Below are 16,402 nucleotides of genomic sequence, written 5' to 3'. Positions count from 1 at the left end.
ACTTGGTTCTGTTCCGAAAGTGAAATGATAATAACAATAAATAAAAATAAAATAAAAAAAGAGAGAGAGAAAAAGAAGAAGCGCGGCACTAGGGATTACAGCGTTCCATGCCTCTCTCCTAGTTCGACTATTCCACGTGCAACCCTGAAGAGGCAAAACGAGGCTGGTTGACATCTTCTTTTTGACAGGAGGCCATCAAAGCTTGGGGGATCCACGATCGGCCCAGGGGTTCAGACTGTCCCGTCGGTCTGATACTGGTGAGATGGGCGCCAAGGGACAGGCGGGAGGTGGGCATGGGGGCGGTTGAGGTGCGAAACCCCCCAATGGTCATTCGAGGGCACCCTTCCAAGGTTCGGCGACTCAGGTAGCTGCATTACGGAGGAATTAGCAGTCCCGATATGGTAAGTCGCAGATTTGCTTGGAAAAGGGTTCGCATTCGCTGGGGACGGAGCACGGCACAGGCATGGTGGGGATTATTCCTTTGCAAAACATGGCAGCGGACACTCCGCACGACGGGCAGGCACCAAGCTGTCAAACCCATTGGTTGACACCAGGCGAATGGGAACATGCGCCGAGCCCTGCCATATTGCGGCCTTGCGCAGCAACACATACCTCCATCAGTCCACATTGGAGAGACGCGGGGAGAACTGCAAGATGACCAGCAGCGCTACATCTGAAAAGAGAGAGAGAGAGAACGACAGACATTGCTGGAGTAGAGCGACTCCCACGTCGGACGCGGACAGGTCGATAATCAAGGGTCAGGCTTTTGTCCGGTGTGTCTTGGCACCAGTGCTTCAAGCAACCCGAGAGCCTCGGACTCCAAGCACGTTGGGGGGGTAGGCGAGAGCATGGAAAGAGGCAGCAAAGGCGATAGTCGGCGGGTTGCCGCAAAAACGTCGGAACAGGGTACAGCCACTGCGGCCAGCGAGGGCCGGACATGACGCTGTGGCATCGCGTTCTGAGTGCCGGCGACGTCGCCGGGGATGGGCTGCACTCGACCGCTGCCTTGCCGGCCATCCGGGTGGTGCGCGCGCACCGGATGCGAAGACTAGCAGACTCATCGGAGGCGCGAGGGTTCCGGAAATACTGCCGTCAGTGCCGAGGAGTTGGTTAAGAGTCAGTGGCGCGCAGTGCCAAGCAGGTTCTTGAATAGCATCGAATAGATCTCTCCGCCCAGCCCGATGGCATGATGATAAACTTTGAAGCCTGTCCATCAAGCGAGTCGTCAAAGCCTGGGCGCAACACGATGGCGTCACAACGCAGTCGGGCGGTCCCTGCAACGGAGGTTGATCGTATTCGCCGTTGGGTTCCCGGGTGGCGCGGCGGCGGTAACTGTTTTGTTGAGCCGGTCGGCCAAGCTCGCCCAGGCGTGCTGTCGCCGTCGCGCGTGTGTTGACTCGCGATGGCGCGAGATGAAGAGTGTAGCGTCGTGAGTCCCGAAGGCACTGCGCTGGACAAACAGCTGAGGATACGAGAGTGGATGGACATCGGCGTCTCGGGAGTGTATGGGATGGAGATTTGGATGGACAAGAGGATTTGGGCTCCCGGCGACGCCGTCGGCTCCACGGAAGTCATCTGGGTCGTCCGGGTGTCAGTCAGCTGGTGCGCACTGGCGGGCCCGGCACCGCTTTGCCGAAAGGTGCACTTGGTTTACACTATCCGTACAAGCAAGGTAGGTGCTTGGGTCAAGCGAGGCCGGCAACATACGGCATCTACCATACGCGTGGTGTACTATGCGTGCTTCCGCGTCTTCAAAACACCACAGTCAAGGCGCATGGGGGCTTCATGGTCCAGCCGGCGATGGCGAACTTCCAAGCCACGGATACGCGCGTGACCAGCCGCATTGCGTTCTGGTACCCACGGTCTCCCAGTTTCCAGCGAACAAGTCCCCCTTGTCGGATGTCGTTGGCCGGGCCCAGCCGCGTCACTGATACGTTCCACCGGAGGCCGCCGTATACAGGGCTTCCATGAACATTGTAAGGTCCATCAGGGCAGCATTGCATTATTGCCAAGGCACAGAGGTTTTGCTAGGATGGCATGGTTTAGGGTTGCCTAGCATCGCTTCAAGATGATCCAAGATATCCCGATGAGCGCTAGTCCGAAACAAGAAAAGTTCTAGAAGCAAGCAGCCTTGCCACAGTGTACCAGCAGGGCTTCCAACGCAGCCAGCAAACCCTGCTTTGCCGGCGCCACATTGGCTCTGAGTAAGGCGATGCGACAATATGGGCAAAGGGCCAAATCTATTTTTTTCGGATTGTCAGTAACATGTAGTTTTGTCAGCATCCTTCAGTTCGCAGCGGGAGAGAATGGAAACACAAAAACCAGAAAGAAAAAAGGGAAAAAAAGAACCAAGACAAAAAAATGATGTGACCAAGACTGGAAAGGCGATGGTTGTTCGTGCCAGAAAAAAAAGCTTACATAAGGCACATGGATGTACTGGTACCTAGGTATCATCTATATCTGTAGACTGCCCATCCTAGGCGCTTCCTGCATCACCGAACCTAATACCGAGCATGAGACACACGCAGGGAGGAACAGGAGGAAACGGCGATGTCAGCACGCACGGAATGTGCCAAAAGAACTTTCTTCGCGTATGCCTTTTTAGTCAACGATGACATAGCCTCGGGTCCACGCATCTTTATGCGCGCCGCCTTGAGAAATGGGGGTGGTTTTTTTTTTTTTTTTTAAACTTTGGTTAAGGCTGACTTTTCTTACGAAGGGCTGCGCGACCCCAAAACCATTCGATCCAGCATCCTTGGTCCGCCCCTCTAATCGTCACGGCCTGGACCTCTCGGTCTCCCCATTCCATTTTCCATGATGGATTCTGCACTTCTGGCCAAGTCCCCTCAGTGGGACCTCTCGGCCTCTGTGCCAAGATACATGCTCGGCCCCTCTAAACAGCGTTGGCTGATCGTTCCGGGGCGGAAAAGCTTGGGAGCAGCCACCGAAACGATGGACAGAACAACGTCACTGCTCTGTGGAATGTCGAGGATATGAACAAACCCCTGGCCGGTGAACCGCTCCCCCCTTACCTCCACGCATTCCTGAGCAAGCGAGCTAGAAAGGGAGAAAAGACGCAGAGAGGTGACCCGGATAACGCTCGCAACCGTGGAAGCCCCGGCTACGGACTCGCCGTTGGACTGGGCCGCGCATACCCGCCCTCCCTACAGGTGTGGAAGCATGTTGGCGACAAGAATCCCCCAAAAAAACATGTCGTCCTTGCCAACAACACCAGGTGCGGACACGTGCACCCCTGTCGCCGCCTGAGCGGGAGAAATGTTCTGGAAATTGAACCGACACACAAGATGCGTCGATCTGGGCCGAGACATATGGCTGGATGGACGCCAAAGGTACCGTAATACCGTCGCATGCGTGCATGCATGGCCTGCATGGAAGAGCGGGAGAACCCCCCGCCCGCAGCAGCAACAACAACTTCTGCAGCGCGCTCCTATCCCGTTGCTTCATTTCCCAAGTGTCAGTCAGCATCAGCGTTGGTGGTCAATCGACCTCGCCCAGGGTGGATTTGAGCCGGCCTGGAAGCTGCTTCGCAAGGTTCAACAGAGCCAAGGTATCAAGGCCCAGCAAAACCAAACAAACCCGCCAAAGGATCCCGGCTAGCAAACGAAGCCTACACACTGTTTCTTCTGTCCAACCTCAACCTTTTTTCCTCATTCGGTTTTGGCGGAAGGCAAACATGCAACCTGACTACGGTAACCCGCCCGAACCTCCCTTTCTGGCCATCGCCTCTGCGGCGTACAGGAACCCTCAGCGTTGTCGCCTGGCCACGGGTGGGTGGCCTGTCCTGGTCGCTCACCCCGTTCTCTGTCCTGCCCTGTGCCGTTGCGCCCAAGAAAACCGATCAACTTCCAAGCTTCTTCGCAATGTGTGCATTCTTTTCCACCGCTGCCCTGCCTTGTCTTGATGATGCTCGCCCAGCTTGCGCAGCTCGTCCATGTCGTCGCCGCACACCGCCACAGCGCTTGGCATCTGCCCTGCTCAGCTCGTTTGCGTAACCACGACGGCCCCCAATCAACGTAACCGTCAGGCGCCTCGTCGCAAACAGTTGGTGGACGGCACAGTTTTGGGCCCCCCAGGCTCACGCGTGGGCCCCAGCCATGCGTTGCACACTATTCGTTGTGCTTGGCCGTAGGGTGTTTGTCTACGGGACCTGTGTTGCTTCGTGTGCAGTGTCGCGAGCTCGGTTGAACAAAAAGCAGCTGCTCTGCCTGGGATTGGGCATTGAGGCTCGTACGTCCGTCCTGGTGCCATCCCAGCCACTGATGCTCCGCAACTCAGCAGATCAGGTTCGACCATGTTTGTGTATGTGGAATGTGCAAAATGTCTGAGACAGCCTTGGCGTCAACCAAAGAAAACACCAGGACGATCCAAGGTCGATACCTAATGCAAAGGAAATAGACCCCGGCCTGTCAAGACCCCATCTCTGCTTCTTCTCGTTTTCCACCCACTGCCCATACCAATACAAATAACGTAGCACCGAATGAATAGATATACCTATATAAATCAGTTAAAACTAATACCAGGCTATTGCATTTACTATTAAGCATGCTTGCTATGTATCTCAAGTGCGTTTTGTAGTCTAGTTATTATCAAATCAACACTTTTGTTAATAGCCTTGGGGTGGATGTGGTGTGGGAAAGTAGGTACTTATGGTGTGCCATCTTTTTTGTCATTAGGGTGCCCGCCCATCCCCCCCCCCCCCTCGTCACATTGATCGGCGGCCGCTCCTTTTACTCTATTCGCATACGGAACGGCTGCGACTGCAACCCTCCCGGGACATGCAGCGTAACACATCGACGCACTCTCTCACACAAGAAACGGCCAATGGCACTCGTGAATCCTGAGTGCTAATCACACGCGGCTCCTCCGAGAGGCCATGCAGAGAAGAGAGCACAGTCTTGGTAACAGTGCTTATTTTGCCACACGACCGATCGCCACACCCCTCGGCGCCACGAAAGCTCTGGCAGCAGAGCGTTGGCAGTCCATATCCATTACCAAGCCGCCCATGCCTTTCTCCTCCATATCGGGATTGCACGGGAGGTGCTCTCGCATACCGATACCTCTACCTCGAGCGAGGCAGACGGGGTACCGGAACTCACTTGCCGCCCATCGATGCCGTGTGCACTAAGACAAAACAAAACAAAAGACGTGCCACACCCCCAGATTGGCCATCTCCAGCCACACATGCTATGCCCACGATCGATCACCCAAAGCTTGCAACCCGTCTGTTCGCAAATCGCAAGCAGCCACCCCGCCCCGCCTCTGCCAATCTTCCCAATGTACGGATAAGTGGCTGGACTCCCTGACAGGTCCGCGGTCATTACCATACTCAGGCCGCCGGTTGCCAAGGCTTGAGAGGTGGAGGGGATGGCGGCTTGCAGCGGCTTGCAGCGGCAGAGGCCCACGCTACCTGCTAAACCAAATGGTACGCACGACGCAGCGCGCAAGAGAACCCACGATGCGAGGGGATTTCGCTCGCCTGATGATCCGATGAATATGACTTCATAGCGCATTCCCCCACATAGTCGGACCCGTCTCGGCTCAAGAGGTCGGACACTAGCCGCAGCCTTTTGGAAGGCAACTCGCCGACAAGATATGCCGTCATTGGGGTTCTGGAACGGATGAGGCCGGTAGAAAGGGAAAAAAAAAAAAAAACAATGAACGGCAGGTAATCACAGGCAGGCGCCCCTGCTTCCGACACCGTTCAGGCCGTGATTCTACGAATACGGACGGCCTTGGGTCTTGTGAGACCTTGCTCTCACAGTCTGGACAGACCTTCCCAGCATCCTCGCCAGTCGCTTTCACGGAATGCCCTCGTCAGCGATAGAGGCATATTCATTAGCGGACTGGAAGCGAGGCATCAAGCCCCAGGTTGTCTTCAACACCTTCAGAGCTTCCGGGGGACCGTCTGTCGGGGTCCTTTGGGACGGGGGGGAGAGGGAGAGGGAGAGGGAGAGAGGGAGAGAGAGAGAGAGAGAGAGAGAGAGAGAGAGAGAGAGAGAGAGAGAGAGAGAGAGAAAGCAAGTAGTGACGAAGACCAGGCCACACAGACCCCCCGAAGCTCGGACACTTGAGGTAAAAATACCCACCAACCATGGCTTCGGACGAATCGCCATCGCGGCCGTAGCTAGCTCTCCTTCACTCAGCTGCCATGCCCGGAAACAATGGATACCCCCGACTCTGGTCTCGGGGGGTCCTTCTAAACCTTTGAGAGTGTTTGGGGCGATGCATGATACGGCCTTGAACATCTTGGAGCTCTTGAGGCTTAATCAAGCTGCCGCTACTGGGCGTCAGCGCCAGGGTTTCCCTTTGCTTCGATTTGCACTCGACAGGCTTTCGGCCCCAATGGATTGCTCCATCAGAACCCCCTTCCCCACAGTGCTCAATTGATTGTGCTGTGTTGTCGTCTCTGGGGGAGTGGGGGCTGTAGGACAGAAAACAGCTTTGCGATCGGGATTTGCGATCAGTGACAGATAATCTCATCTCAAGCCGAGCCGGTGATGGAGATTGATTGACGTGTCGTTTCTCCCCATTCAACGACGCCAAGGCGTCCCCAGCAGCATTCCCCCCTTCCTCATGCGGGCGCCAGATGACTTCAAGTGTCACTTTCTGCTTTTGGAAGGTTGGCAGACATGGGAGGGTGGCGGCATGCAGGATGCCGTAGGCCCAAGTCTTGATTGTTGATCCGGGAAGAAGAGTCGCGGCGATGGGGACAGAAGCGCAAAGGACGCACCTCACCATAGTCTCATTTGACGTCCGATGTGAGGAGCCCGGGAATCAGTGGCAAGGAGGGGACAGGCGGCGTACCGTACCCGTGCGCTGAATCGGCGTCAGAAAGGAGATATGACGGCATGCCCTTGAAAGCGGCACATCGCATCACCGTCTCACCCTTTCTCCCATCGTCCCTGGTTCCTAGCACGGACCGAGCACGACACGCCATCTCTCTCTCTTACGGGCGTGACGAAGGGCTGGGGATTCTTCTAGACGACCTTGGCTCCGACACACGCGCCCGCATCGCAACCATCATCATCCTCATCATCATCATCATCATCGTCACATGGCATTATGCCGCGATCGGAAAGTCAAACAGCAGCGTCCCACTAGCGGGCGTGTTGATCAGACCGCAACCCATACACTAGTATACGCTACATTATGGCACGCTGTTATTGCTAGTCCACCACACTGCCTAGCCTCCCCAGAACATGGAAGATGGTTTACCTACGGTAGACACTGCTACCTCAGCGCGCAGCCTGCGCTATCCCATTAATCGATACACACCTAATATAAACGTACCTGCACGGCGTCCTTGGAGCTGGGGTAAAGGGGGGTAAGAGATGCGTCTATATGCACGGAGGAAGAGACGAGAGGTTCGGAGAGACGGGCGTGGAGCACAGTGGATGTGGAAGAAACAATGCCAAGCTCAAGATAGGCCGGGGAAGGTGAGCATCGTCGCATGGGCATAAACAAAGCCCGGATGACACAAGACGAGGAGATGGAGGAGCAAGCGCGCCAGGAATGGCACTGACGCTGGCCAGTCGCGCGATCCACACGAATGCTCCGCACCGGACCGGTTGGTATAGTGAGACCCGCTGGGCTATGCTTCACCCTAATCACGGTCAAACATGCCAGAAGCGTGTCCACACACGGATTCATCAACTCAGCCATTGAGGAGACGAAAGAGAGCGATACGATTGACGATACGGAAGAGAAACAGCAAGTGGCCCAGGACTCATACCCTTTGGCTTGTGCTCTCTGAGCTATTCTGTTGACCTTGTTTCCGCCCCCCCCCCCCCCACCCCTGGTTCATATTTTGTTTTTCGCTAGAGGCGAGCCCGGATGGCCTTGTGGGGCCGGCTAGAGGAAGGCTGGGACTGGATTGGTTCATGGCAGCGGCGAAGCTGACAGAGAGCGAAACGGATGATGAGGCGGAGAGATGGCTGAAGGGTCAAGCGAGAGCGTGGAGAATGTCGGCGAGAAGGCAAAAGGGGTACGCGCACGGATGGCATCGTTTGGAATGAGGCGTGTCAAAGCCGTGAAAGCGTCCATATGCCACAAGGATCCGTACGTGTAGGGGACCGCATACCCGAGCGTGGTGTTTGTCGCCCGGGTTCGGAGCTTGGCCCGAGAGCAACGGTTGGGCTGTGTTCAGGCAGTCTCTCCGTCCCGGAGAGAGGACGGAGCGTCAAGCGGATAAGATGTATCCGTACTACTAGCACATCACGAGCTGGAACGGAGGGGCTTTGTGGATGGGCGCCAGGTGAGGGTAAAACGGGGCAGACGGAGGAAACGGCCACGGAGCCAAGCAGAGGAGCAGGACGGCTGGCACCGCGATCATGATGACAGTCTGGAGTCTCCTCTCATGGTTTCCCCAGCGTCCAGCGTCCAGCATGGGGGCGGCAGAGTGAGGCTGTGAACCACAACGGTGGGCTTGGCGGCGCGGATGAAATGCCCGTCTGTCATGCCCGTTATCGTAACCTGTGTGGGTCGTCACGCCGTGCGAAGGGTGAAACGGTGAAGCAACATACGGTAGATCGGTCGCGATGAGTCGGTGGGAAAACGGGGCACAAGTTGTTGGCAGCGTCTAGACCCCCAGCGTGAGGAGAAGGCCCAGACACTAATGCAAAGTGTTTCCGTGTACCGAGTGGACAACGCAGAATACGCAAGCGGGGATCGAGGTTTTTTTCTTTTCTTTTCTTTTTTCTTTTCCTTTTCTCTCCCTTTCCCCTCCTCTTCTTCTTCCTCCTCTTCCCCATTTCTTCTCATTCTTTCCTTTGCAAAAAGGGGATCATACGGGCAGGGGGGAGGTAGGGGGGCGAAGAACAAGACCAATACGATACTTGGTACTCATAGACAGGAGGATGATGGGAAAATGCACAAAAGATGGTGCCTAGACCTCAATCCCCCCCCCCCCCCCCCCTTTAGCGGTTCCGCGGGCTGGCCGTTCCCAGCACACCCCTGTCTCGCCCCCTTCTTCTAAACGTTCCATTCGCCTTCCATTCTGGTGCCTCTGCCCGACTGCCAATTTTTCATAATTTTTTTCAACTTTCGTTGCCGGCTTTCCCTAAAAGGGGACAATCCGACCACGAGAGGCCGTCATTGGATCGCTCAACCCCGGTCGATGCCTTCTAGCGCGCTCTAGAGTGCCTTCTCCACCTAGGCACGGATACACATGTCTTCCTTCCTCCTTCCCACTATCAATGGCCCCACTCCCCCCTCCTGTCTGTCTGCTTTGGCTCACGCTCTGCCAGGCCCAACTCAGAGTTTTTTTTTTTTTTTTTTTTTTTTCTTCTTTTTTCCCTTCTCTTCTGCTTCCTCTTCCTTCCCTTCCTTCCCGCCTTTCCATCCTGTCTTCCATCAGTCTTCCATTCCGTCCGTTGTGCATTGCTCGGCCCACCTCACTTGTGCCCATCCTGCTAATGCCCGTGCCCTGTAAGAATAAGGAGAGCACCCCAGACCACAACCCCTGCGATGACGCGACCCCGTAAAATAATGACTGGCCACATAAGCCCGTCCAGCTCATGACAGCTCGCTCGGCTTGTCTGGACTTGGGCTCCCACCCGAGGAATGCCCTTTTCACACAGCCTGACCACACACACATACAGCCAATACTCCCCCCGCCTCTGTGCCACTCCGTCATCGCAAGAGCAACGCGTCGGCTGTTAGTCACAGCATGCCTCCACTGGTACCCGCCCGCGCCATACAAATCATGTACCTACCTCTCGACTCCCCCGAGCCCTGTGCAGTGAGTGTACAATCTGCACAAGGGCTCTCTCTCTCTCTCTCTCTCTCTCTCTCTCTCTCTCCTCTCTCTCTCTCTCTCTCTCTCTCTCTCTCTCTCTCTCTCTCTCTCTCTCTCTCTCTCTCTCTCTCTCTCTCTCTCTCTCTCTCTCTCTCTCTCTCTCTCTCTCTCTCTCTCTCTCTCTCTCTCTCTCTCTCTCTCTCTCTCTCTCTCTCGCTGTCGCTCTCGCTCTCGCTCTCGTGTGTGTGTGTGTCTTCTCTCACGTTCTGACCGAGCCTCGTCGTTGTCTGCCTCGCCTGGTACCCAAGACAACAGGTCCGCAGCGATAGACAGACGGGTACAAGGGGCGACGGCGACGGCGACGATGCCGTGTTTCGAGGTAGCAACGGGATAAAAAGAGACCAAAGAGATGCCATGCACATCCCCATGGCTTGGTTACCATTGGACCGTCTGCTACCTTCTCCGTCCGGGCAATGATGTGCCACCTGCCTCGTCTCGTCTCCTTTGCCCGATATACCCCTGCTAGACCATAGGCATTTCCGTCCAGGGTGGGGCCGGTGCCATGCTGCGGATACTTGCGTCGACGCTCATCACCGCGTACCACAACCACTTTGCTTGCTCGCCGTCGATACCTTTGCTGCGGCCTGGCGCTTTGTACCTACCCTCCCTTAGCATCAAGGGCTTGTTCTCGCATCCCCGTTATCAGGCCCCCCTCTCACCCCTGCTTAGCATGCCTGGCCTCGTCCACCCGTCCAGCGCGTTGTCCGGGTCTCCTCCTTCTCCTCCTCCTCCTCCTCCTCCCCGACAGGCGAACGAGAGCCATTGACTACGTTGAGGCCGCCCTTGCTGGTGCTGGTCTGGAAGAAGATGGGGAATGATCATGGGTGATATGGAGATGTGTAATGGACCCGATTTGATGTGCTTCCGCCCCCTCCCCCTAAAGGCTTCTTTCTACTCCGTGCTGCGTACGCATACAGATACACTACGAAGTTCCTGGGCACTTTCTACCCCCCCTGCTTTCCTATCAGCAAGGGTCGCTCTCGCGGCGCGCGCGTGCGTGTGGGTGGGTGGGTAGGTGGGCTTGTACTCCCAAAGGGGCCGTGGCAAGGTACTCCTACTCGGTGCCTCGCGCTGTAGCGTGATGTCAAGCAGAGGCGAAAGGGTGCGGGTACGTGTCCCAATCCACAGCAGGTACCTGGTATACATGGACCAGAACACGCTAGCTGGGTGCGGAGCACTCCCTCTCACTTGCCCCATACCATCCTGACCTGGCCTTGCTCCAGCATTCCTTGCCTTCCCTCGTCGCCTGCGGTACGGTACCGCCGTCTCCCAAAAGGTACCTCGTCCGAGTACTCCTCCTCATCCTTTTCCTCCTCTACGGGGCAGCGCTTTTAGCTATCTCATGTCCTCTCCTCCTACCCGTCCCCTTCCTTCCTACTCACGAATTGCTTCACCTGCTCTCTCCTTCTCACAAACGCCCGAACCCGCTATCGACATTTCTAGACCCTTTTTGCCTTTCTCTCACTTCATCCATTCTCTCACGATAATACATCGTCTATCCACCCGGCCATCCATGACAACCGGTTAACTTCGCCTGCCTGATACACACCTACGCATAACACATACATCGTCGTCGACGACTTTCACCCTCGCGCCATTACAACCTGAACCTCTCGAATCTGCTTTTTTTCCAACCCCGTCTTTCACTCGCTCGCCGCTGTACCTCTTTTTAGGCTCTCGTCCCATCAACCGTTAGCTTCAGCAAGCAACCTGCTTTTGTACAGTACCGACGGTTTCGACCACCACGCCCCGCCACGTTTCCTTCGATCAGCATCCGCATCCTGGGTTCGCAATAGCCTGGCATCAGTAAGACGTCACGCCGCTCCTCTGCAGGCCTCAAACAAAAGGGAAGGAAAGAGGATCCCCTCTCCACGCACCGTATCGAACTCTTGACTGTACTGGACGACGACCTTGGAACGTGTGGCTTGGTTGCATTCCGCATAGATCTCCCCGGCGTCGACCTTGGTGGCTCACCTGCATTCTCGCCCGTGGATTCGCTGTTGTTGGCGACGTTCTGCAAGCAGCTTTTTCCACATTCACTGCCGATTGCGACGAGTCAATTCCATTCCCGTCACCAAGACACTTCTAGCGCGCCCAGATCCGTCTTAGTGCAAGCCTCTTTCGAAGCCCGCCTTGGGACATCGCTCTCATCTACAACGCTCTGGGCTATTTACCCTGCCTATGCCCCAGCCCGTCCCAGCACACCATCTCTCTTTCAAGGATAGATACCCATGTTGCATTTCTTGTGATCCGACACTTCGAACCACGAGCCCCTACCAACACACAGCGCAAACCACCAAATCGACCCGCGATTAACCGACTCTCAACCCCAACCGACACCTCGTCGAGGATCTGCTGATTAGGAATCCGAGTGGCATCGTCGAGCTTTGACCCGACAGCCAAGGAATTGAGTTGCTTGGTATTCGACACGCCGCCTTGAGAGCAGTACATCCATCGCACGGGACGCCTTCTATGGGTTTGTCGAGGCACGTCTAGGCAAAGCAGACTTTCCTCTACACCCTGCCCCGTTGCTATCTCACGGAGCAGCACATTTTGTCACCTTTATTATTTTTATTGTCCCGACGACCTAGCGTGGAGATGAAAAGGTCCAGGATAAGAACACACTCCCCCATCTACCTGAGCCCATCGCCATCCCCCGAGAGGGAACTGTCTCCACCCAGTCCGGCCCCATCAGTCACGGACTGGAAACGCACCACCATCATGTCGAGGTCGAGGCCCACCAGCGGGGCCTTGATGCCGGGCGCCGTCATCTTGACGCCGCCTTCTCTCTCGGAGATTCTATCTAATACCTCGTCCCCGCCATGGACGTTGACGGCCTTCATGGCCTATCTCTCTCAGAACCACTGCTTGGAGACGCTCGAGTTCACCATGGACGCAGAACGATACCGCAACGCCTATCAACAGATCATTACTCACAAAGAATGGGCCGGCGACGGCACAGAACACGTCTGCTCGCTGTGGGAAAAGCTGATGCAGGCATACATCATCCCATATGCACCCCGAGAGGTCAACCTGCCTTCGCGCGTGCGGGACCGCCTCATGGCGCAGCAATGCCCCCCTATCCCTCCTCCTCCTTCCGAGCTGGATGAGGCCGTCGGGATTGTGTACGAGCTCATGAACGATTCTGTCCTCGTACCCTTCATCGAGTCTGTCATGCCCGGTCACGGCGACGTGCGCATGGACGACGAAGGCTATGATGCGCGGCAAGGACGCTCTCGGTTGCAGGTGGAGGTGGCCGGTGCCAGGTTAGACGAACCCAAACGGTCTCCAAAGTTTCTGCCTCAGCTGATTGTCGGTCGCAGCGGAGCCACCAGTCGTTCTGCCTCTGCGTCGGGCATGGAGCGTGAGGGCCTCACCGACGATAGTGGGAGCGCCGCCTCTCCCGGCACGGAACCCATGACGCCACCCACCACGCCGCCCACCTCGGATTGGACTTTCAGTACCTCTCCCGGCGGCCTCCAGCGGGCTTTGACGGCCCACACCAACGGCTGGAAGAAGGTCGGCGCGAAGCTGGGACTGCACCGCAAGTCACGGTCCAACCGCCACAGCCACGCGCCGTCGTCGGCGCCCATCAACGACGCAGACGTTAATATGGCGGAGGCCAGCCGTCAGAGCAACCCATTATAGGAACCAGAGGTCATGCCACCAACCACATCCACCACCCCAGCGACATCGTCTACCCACCTCCCGTTGGACGGTTTCTCGCGTGTCCGTCACCTATTCAACCCCTGGGAGGAGCCCCATCCAGGCAGCCGATTCCCTCTCACGGCGGCGGAAGAGGCGAGCAGGGCCTCGGAGAAGGTTGCCCTCGCCGCTTCACGACACGTTGATGGTGGATGCAACGGTGGCATGGCCGCAAAGGAACTAAATCCGTACCGCAACAGCCGCCCCTGGTTGGTACGACGCCCAATCCGCGTCCGGTCACGCACCCCGGTCCCGTTTAAGATCACGACTGAGATCGCAAATGACGCGAAGCTCACAGAGATGCCGGCATTCGGAAGCGTCGGCGTTCCTTCTCCCGCATCGGCTACCCACGCCGCGCCAGAAGCGTTGAGCGATAAGATCAAGGGCGACGCTGTGCCGGCAGCCGCTGCCCTCGACGTCAAGCCCAGCGAGCTGCCATTGCCGATGTCCCCGTCGATCGACTGCAAGTTCACAGATTTCTCCAACCTGCTCGGCATCAGGGTGCAGCCTCCGCCCGAGGAGGAACCTGTCGTCGTCGCCACCACCGGGGCCGGGTCCTACTGCCGCGCCGCGTCCGACGAAGACATTTATGGCTGGGATGCCGAGCTCGAGCGACAGAGCCGGCTCACCAGCCCCGTCCTGGCTTGCCCGTACGATCAGGACTACCAATACCGCCGGACCAGCATTACCAAACGCAGCCTCCTGCACCGTGTTTTCAGCATGGGGAACTCACTCAGAGATTTTGATGACATGGAGGTACGCCGTGCCAGCAGCACCTCCAGCTAGGCCATACACATACACACACATACACACACACGATATACGTACGAATGGGTCAGCCTTGCCTTGGAAGATCGGAATACTACTCAGCTTTCATTCGAAGCCATGATACCATTTCTCTCCACATATTTTCCCCGGCGTTACTCAGTTCTTTATTTTACCTTTCGACGTTTGTATTTTTGACACCAGGCCACACTTTGACGTTTTCTGGCGAGAAGACATTATCACGACCGCATTATTTCGGAAAAGAAAAGGGGATCATAGACATGGGCTCAGCACACTTTATATGAGGAGTTATTTTGGCATTTACAAGGCTTGGGCCTGGAAAATCTCATGATGCATTGCGAGGAGCTTTGGTGAGAAGCGGCTGCTTTTACTTTCAGCGTAAAACACGGTGTGAAAGGCATTGTGAGCTCCCTGGGGAGCTGGAATACGCCCCCTTGTGTAGCTCGCTGGCGTAGGCATACATGGAATGTTAAGACGAGGTTCATGATTATGTTTTAAAAAGGCGTGTTGTATCACGTCCCTTGATAGGATCCGAATGTCTTGCATAACAAACAGAGCTATTTGGTCCTCGTACTTGATTCCACCTTGATTGTTGATTCGTCGATGATGCCCTCCATCGGAGCGAGAGCATAACGCGTGACAGATCACAAGGTCACTCAGCACCGCGGACCACGATGGCACCGGCTGTTTCTCGGTCCACTCTTCAAGACTGGCCGTCCAGGTGCCTCCACGCCCGGTTCACATCCTGGGGGGGGGGGGGGGGGGGGGGGCGGGCGAACTCAATACCACCCCCCGGGCGTTTCTCATGCTATCCCAACGATGCAGAGCAACCCAGACGTCGCCCAATTGGATGGAATAAGAGGGACAGGACAGTCTGTCCGAGACAGCTCCACTACTGAGACAGTCCTCTTTGTTATCGACAAACTCTGTCCCGCTTCCGACAGCCTTGCTCATTTTACGGGCGTTACGTGCCGTACCGTACGTGTGGGCGCAGGCGGCCGACAAGGCTTGCAAGAACGGACCAGATTCGACGGCTGCCCGGCAGAGGTTAGCATACGGGCGAAAACGGAAGAGAGGGACGCTCCAGTTTACTGTCCCGTCACTCGAGCTCTTGGTGCCGCCTGGCCCATTCCAGCTCCTCGGCCATGATGTCGATGACCTTGGGCAGAGCTTCGAGCGAAGCCTAGGCGTGCTTGGGGGGGGGGGTAAAGCCCTGATCGCGGCCGTCCTTGGCGGCCAGGAGGGAGGGCGGTCGTTAGAGTACGTATAGATGGGATCTTCCGGCAATACAAACACGAGCCCTTATGTCTGCGCGCCCCGGCCCATGACAACAATCACCAACCAGAGAGGTCAGGATAAGCAAGAGTTGCGACGTGCGCCGCGGCGGTCCAGCGGCCAAAAAAAAGGCACGTGCGACGGGGGGCTGCAAAAGGAGCAGCACCGGCGATCGATGTGCCGGCCGCGAAGCGTCGCAGATTTGGAAGCAGACGTAGAGGCCGGCCGAGTAGCAGATGACGGCGTGCCTGCGGCGGGATAGACAAGAAGCTTTTGGCTCTACTCTGCTCTGCTCTGCTCTGCTCCGTCTTTTATGCCCAAAATTGCCACGTCGTAACACAGCGAGCGGAAGGTGACTGGCTATGCTGGACAAACGTTTGTTTACACTGTTTGGCCGAGATGGAGCGGTGTATCGTGTGGTCTCGTCTACAGCCGCGGCCTCGCAGCATCTCGACGGCTCCTTAAGTCGCATTTTCCTGATTGCACCTGCGGTCGGATGCGCCCGCCTGGGGTGCTCCTCCTTGTTGGCCCCGGCCCCTGCCCATGTCCAAGCTCAAAATCGACTACATCCCAGACATACGCAGTCCGGCAAGAATCGACGTCAGATGTCGGACGGTGCGGACCACTCAATGCCTGCCGTTCAAAGCCTCCGAGAAGGCGTCCTGCACACGGCACATGCATGCTACACTACATGTGCAAACCGTCGAATCATCTCCCCCCCAAACTAGCCGAGCACATGTGGTTCATCCAGTTTACATATTCGCGACGGTCAACAACACCAGACAAAAACCTTGATTACTATTAAGAGTATGTTTCTTT

The 16,402-nt window shown here is 56.4% G+C and overlaps 4 protein-coding genes across 4 annotated transcripts; 2 read left to right on the top strand and 2 right to left on the bottom strand.

Annotated features, from left to right (window-relative positions):
- Positions 1-129: 129 nt before the first annotated feature.
- LY79DRAFT_356169 (uncharacterized protein) lies at positions 130-1,261 on the bottom strand. Its single transcript, XM_060552692.1, has 2 exons — positions 613-1,261; positions 130-368 (listed from the first exon to the last, which is right to left on the bottom strand). The coding sequence occupies exons 1-2, from the start codon at positions 1,015-1,017 to the stop codon at positions 231-233; spliced, it is 543 nt and encodes a 180-aa protein (XP_060418550.1). The 5' UTR covers positions 1,018-1,261; the 3' UTR covers positions 130-230.
- Positions 1,262-4,718: 3,457 nt separating this feature from the next.
- On the bottom strand, positions 4,719-5,969 carry LY79DRAFT_541069 (uncharacterized protein). The gene has a single exon (XM_060556912.1). The coding sequence runs from the start codon at positions 5,529-5,531 to the stop codon at positions 5,010-5,012; it is 522 nt and encodes a 173-aa protein (XP_060418549.1). The 5' UTR covers positions 5,532-5,969; the 3' UTR covers positions 4,719-5,009.
- Positions 5,970-12,538: 6,569 nt separating this feature from the next.
- LY79DRAFT_507278 (RGS domain-containing protein) lies at positions 12,539-13,465 on the top strand (the record flags this gene model as incomplete). The annotated part of the gene is made up of 1 exon (XM_060553814.1): positions 12,539-13,465. One exon carries the CDS (start codon positions 12,539-12,541, stop codon positions 13,463-13,465), a length of 927 nt encoding a protein of 308 aa, XP_060418548.1.
- Positions 13,034-14,458, top strand: LY79DRAFT_356133 (uncharacterized protein). Its single transcript, XM_060552691.1, has 2 exons — positions 13,034-13,083; positions 13,422-14,458. The coding sequence occupies exon 2, from the start codon at positions 13,478-13,480 to the stop codon at positions 14,306-14,308; it is 831 nt and encodes a 276-aa protein (XP_060418547.1). The 5' UTR covers positions 13,034-13,083; positions 13,422-13,477; the 3' UTR covers positions 14,309-14,458.
- Positions 14,459-16,402: the final 1,944 nt, after the last annotated feature.

The sequence above is a fragment of the Colletotrichum navitas genome, assembly GCF_030913465.1.
Source record: "Colletotrichum navitas strain CBS 125086 chromosome Unknown LY79scaffold_7, whole genome shotgun sequence".
NCBI lineage: Eukaryota > Fungi > Ascomycota > Sordariomycetes > Glomerellales > Glomerellaceae > Colletotrichum > Colletotrichum navitas.
The sequence above is the reverse complement of the archived record's forward strand: the minus strand, read 5'-3'. Positions and strand labels throughout refer to the sequence as shown.

Coding starts and splice junctions, on each gene's coding strand:
- LY79DRAFT_541069 (XM_060556912.1), bottom strand. CDS start 5,531: ATGCGCTATGAAGTCATATTCATCGGATCATCAGGCGAGCGAAATCCC.
- LY79DRAFT_356133 (XM_060552691.1), top strand. CDS start 13,478: ATGCCACCAACCACATCCACCACCCCAGCGACATCGTCTACCCACCTC.
- LY79DRAFT_356169 (XM_060552692.1), bottom strand. CDS start 1,017: ATGGCCGGCAAGGCAGCGGTCGAGTGCAGCCCATCCCCGGCGACGTCG. Junction 369..612: donor TCCAATGTGGACTGATGGAG/GTATGTGTTGCT, acceptor TCCGTAATGCAG/CTACCTGAGTCGCCGAACCT.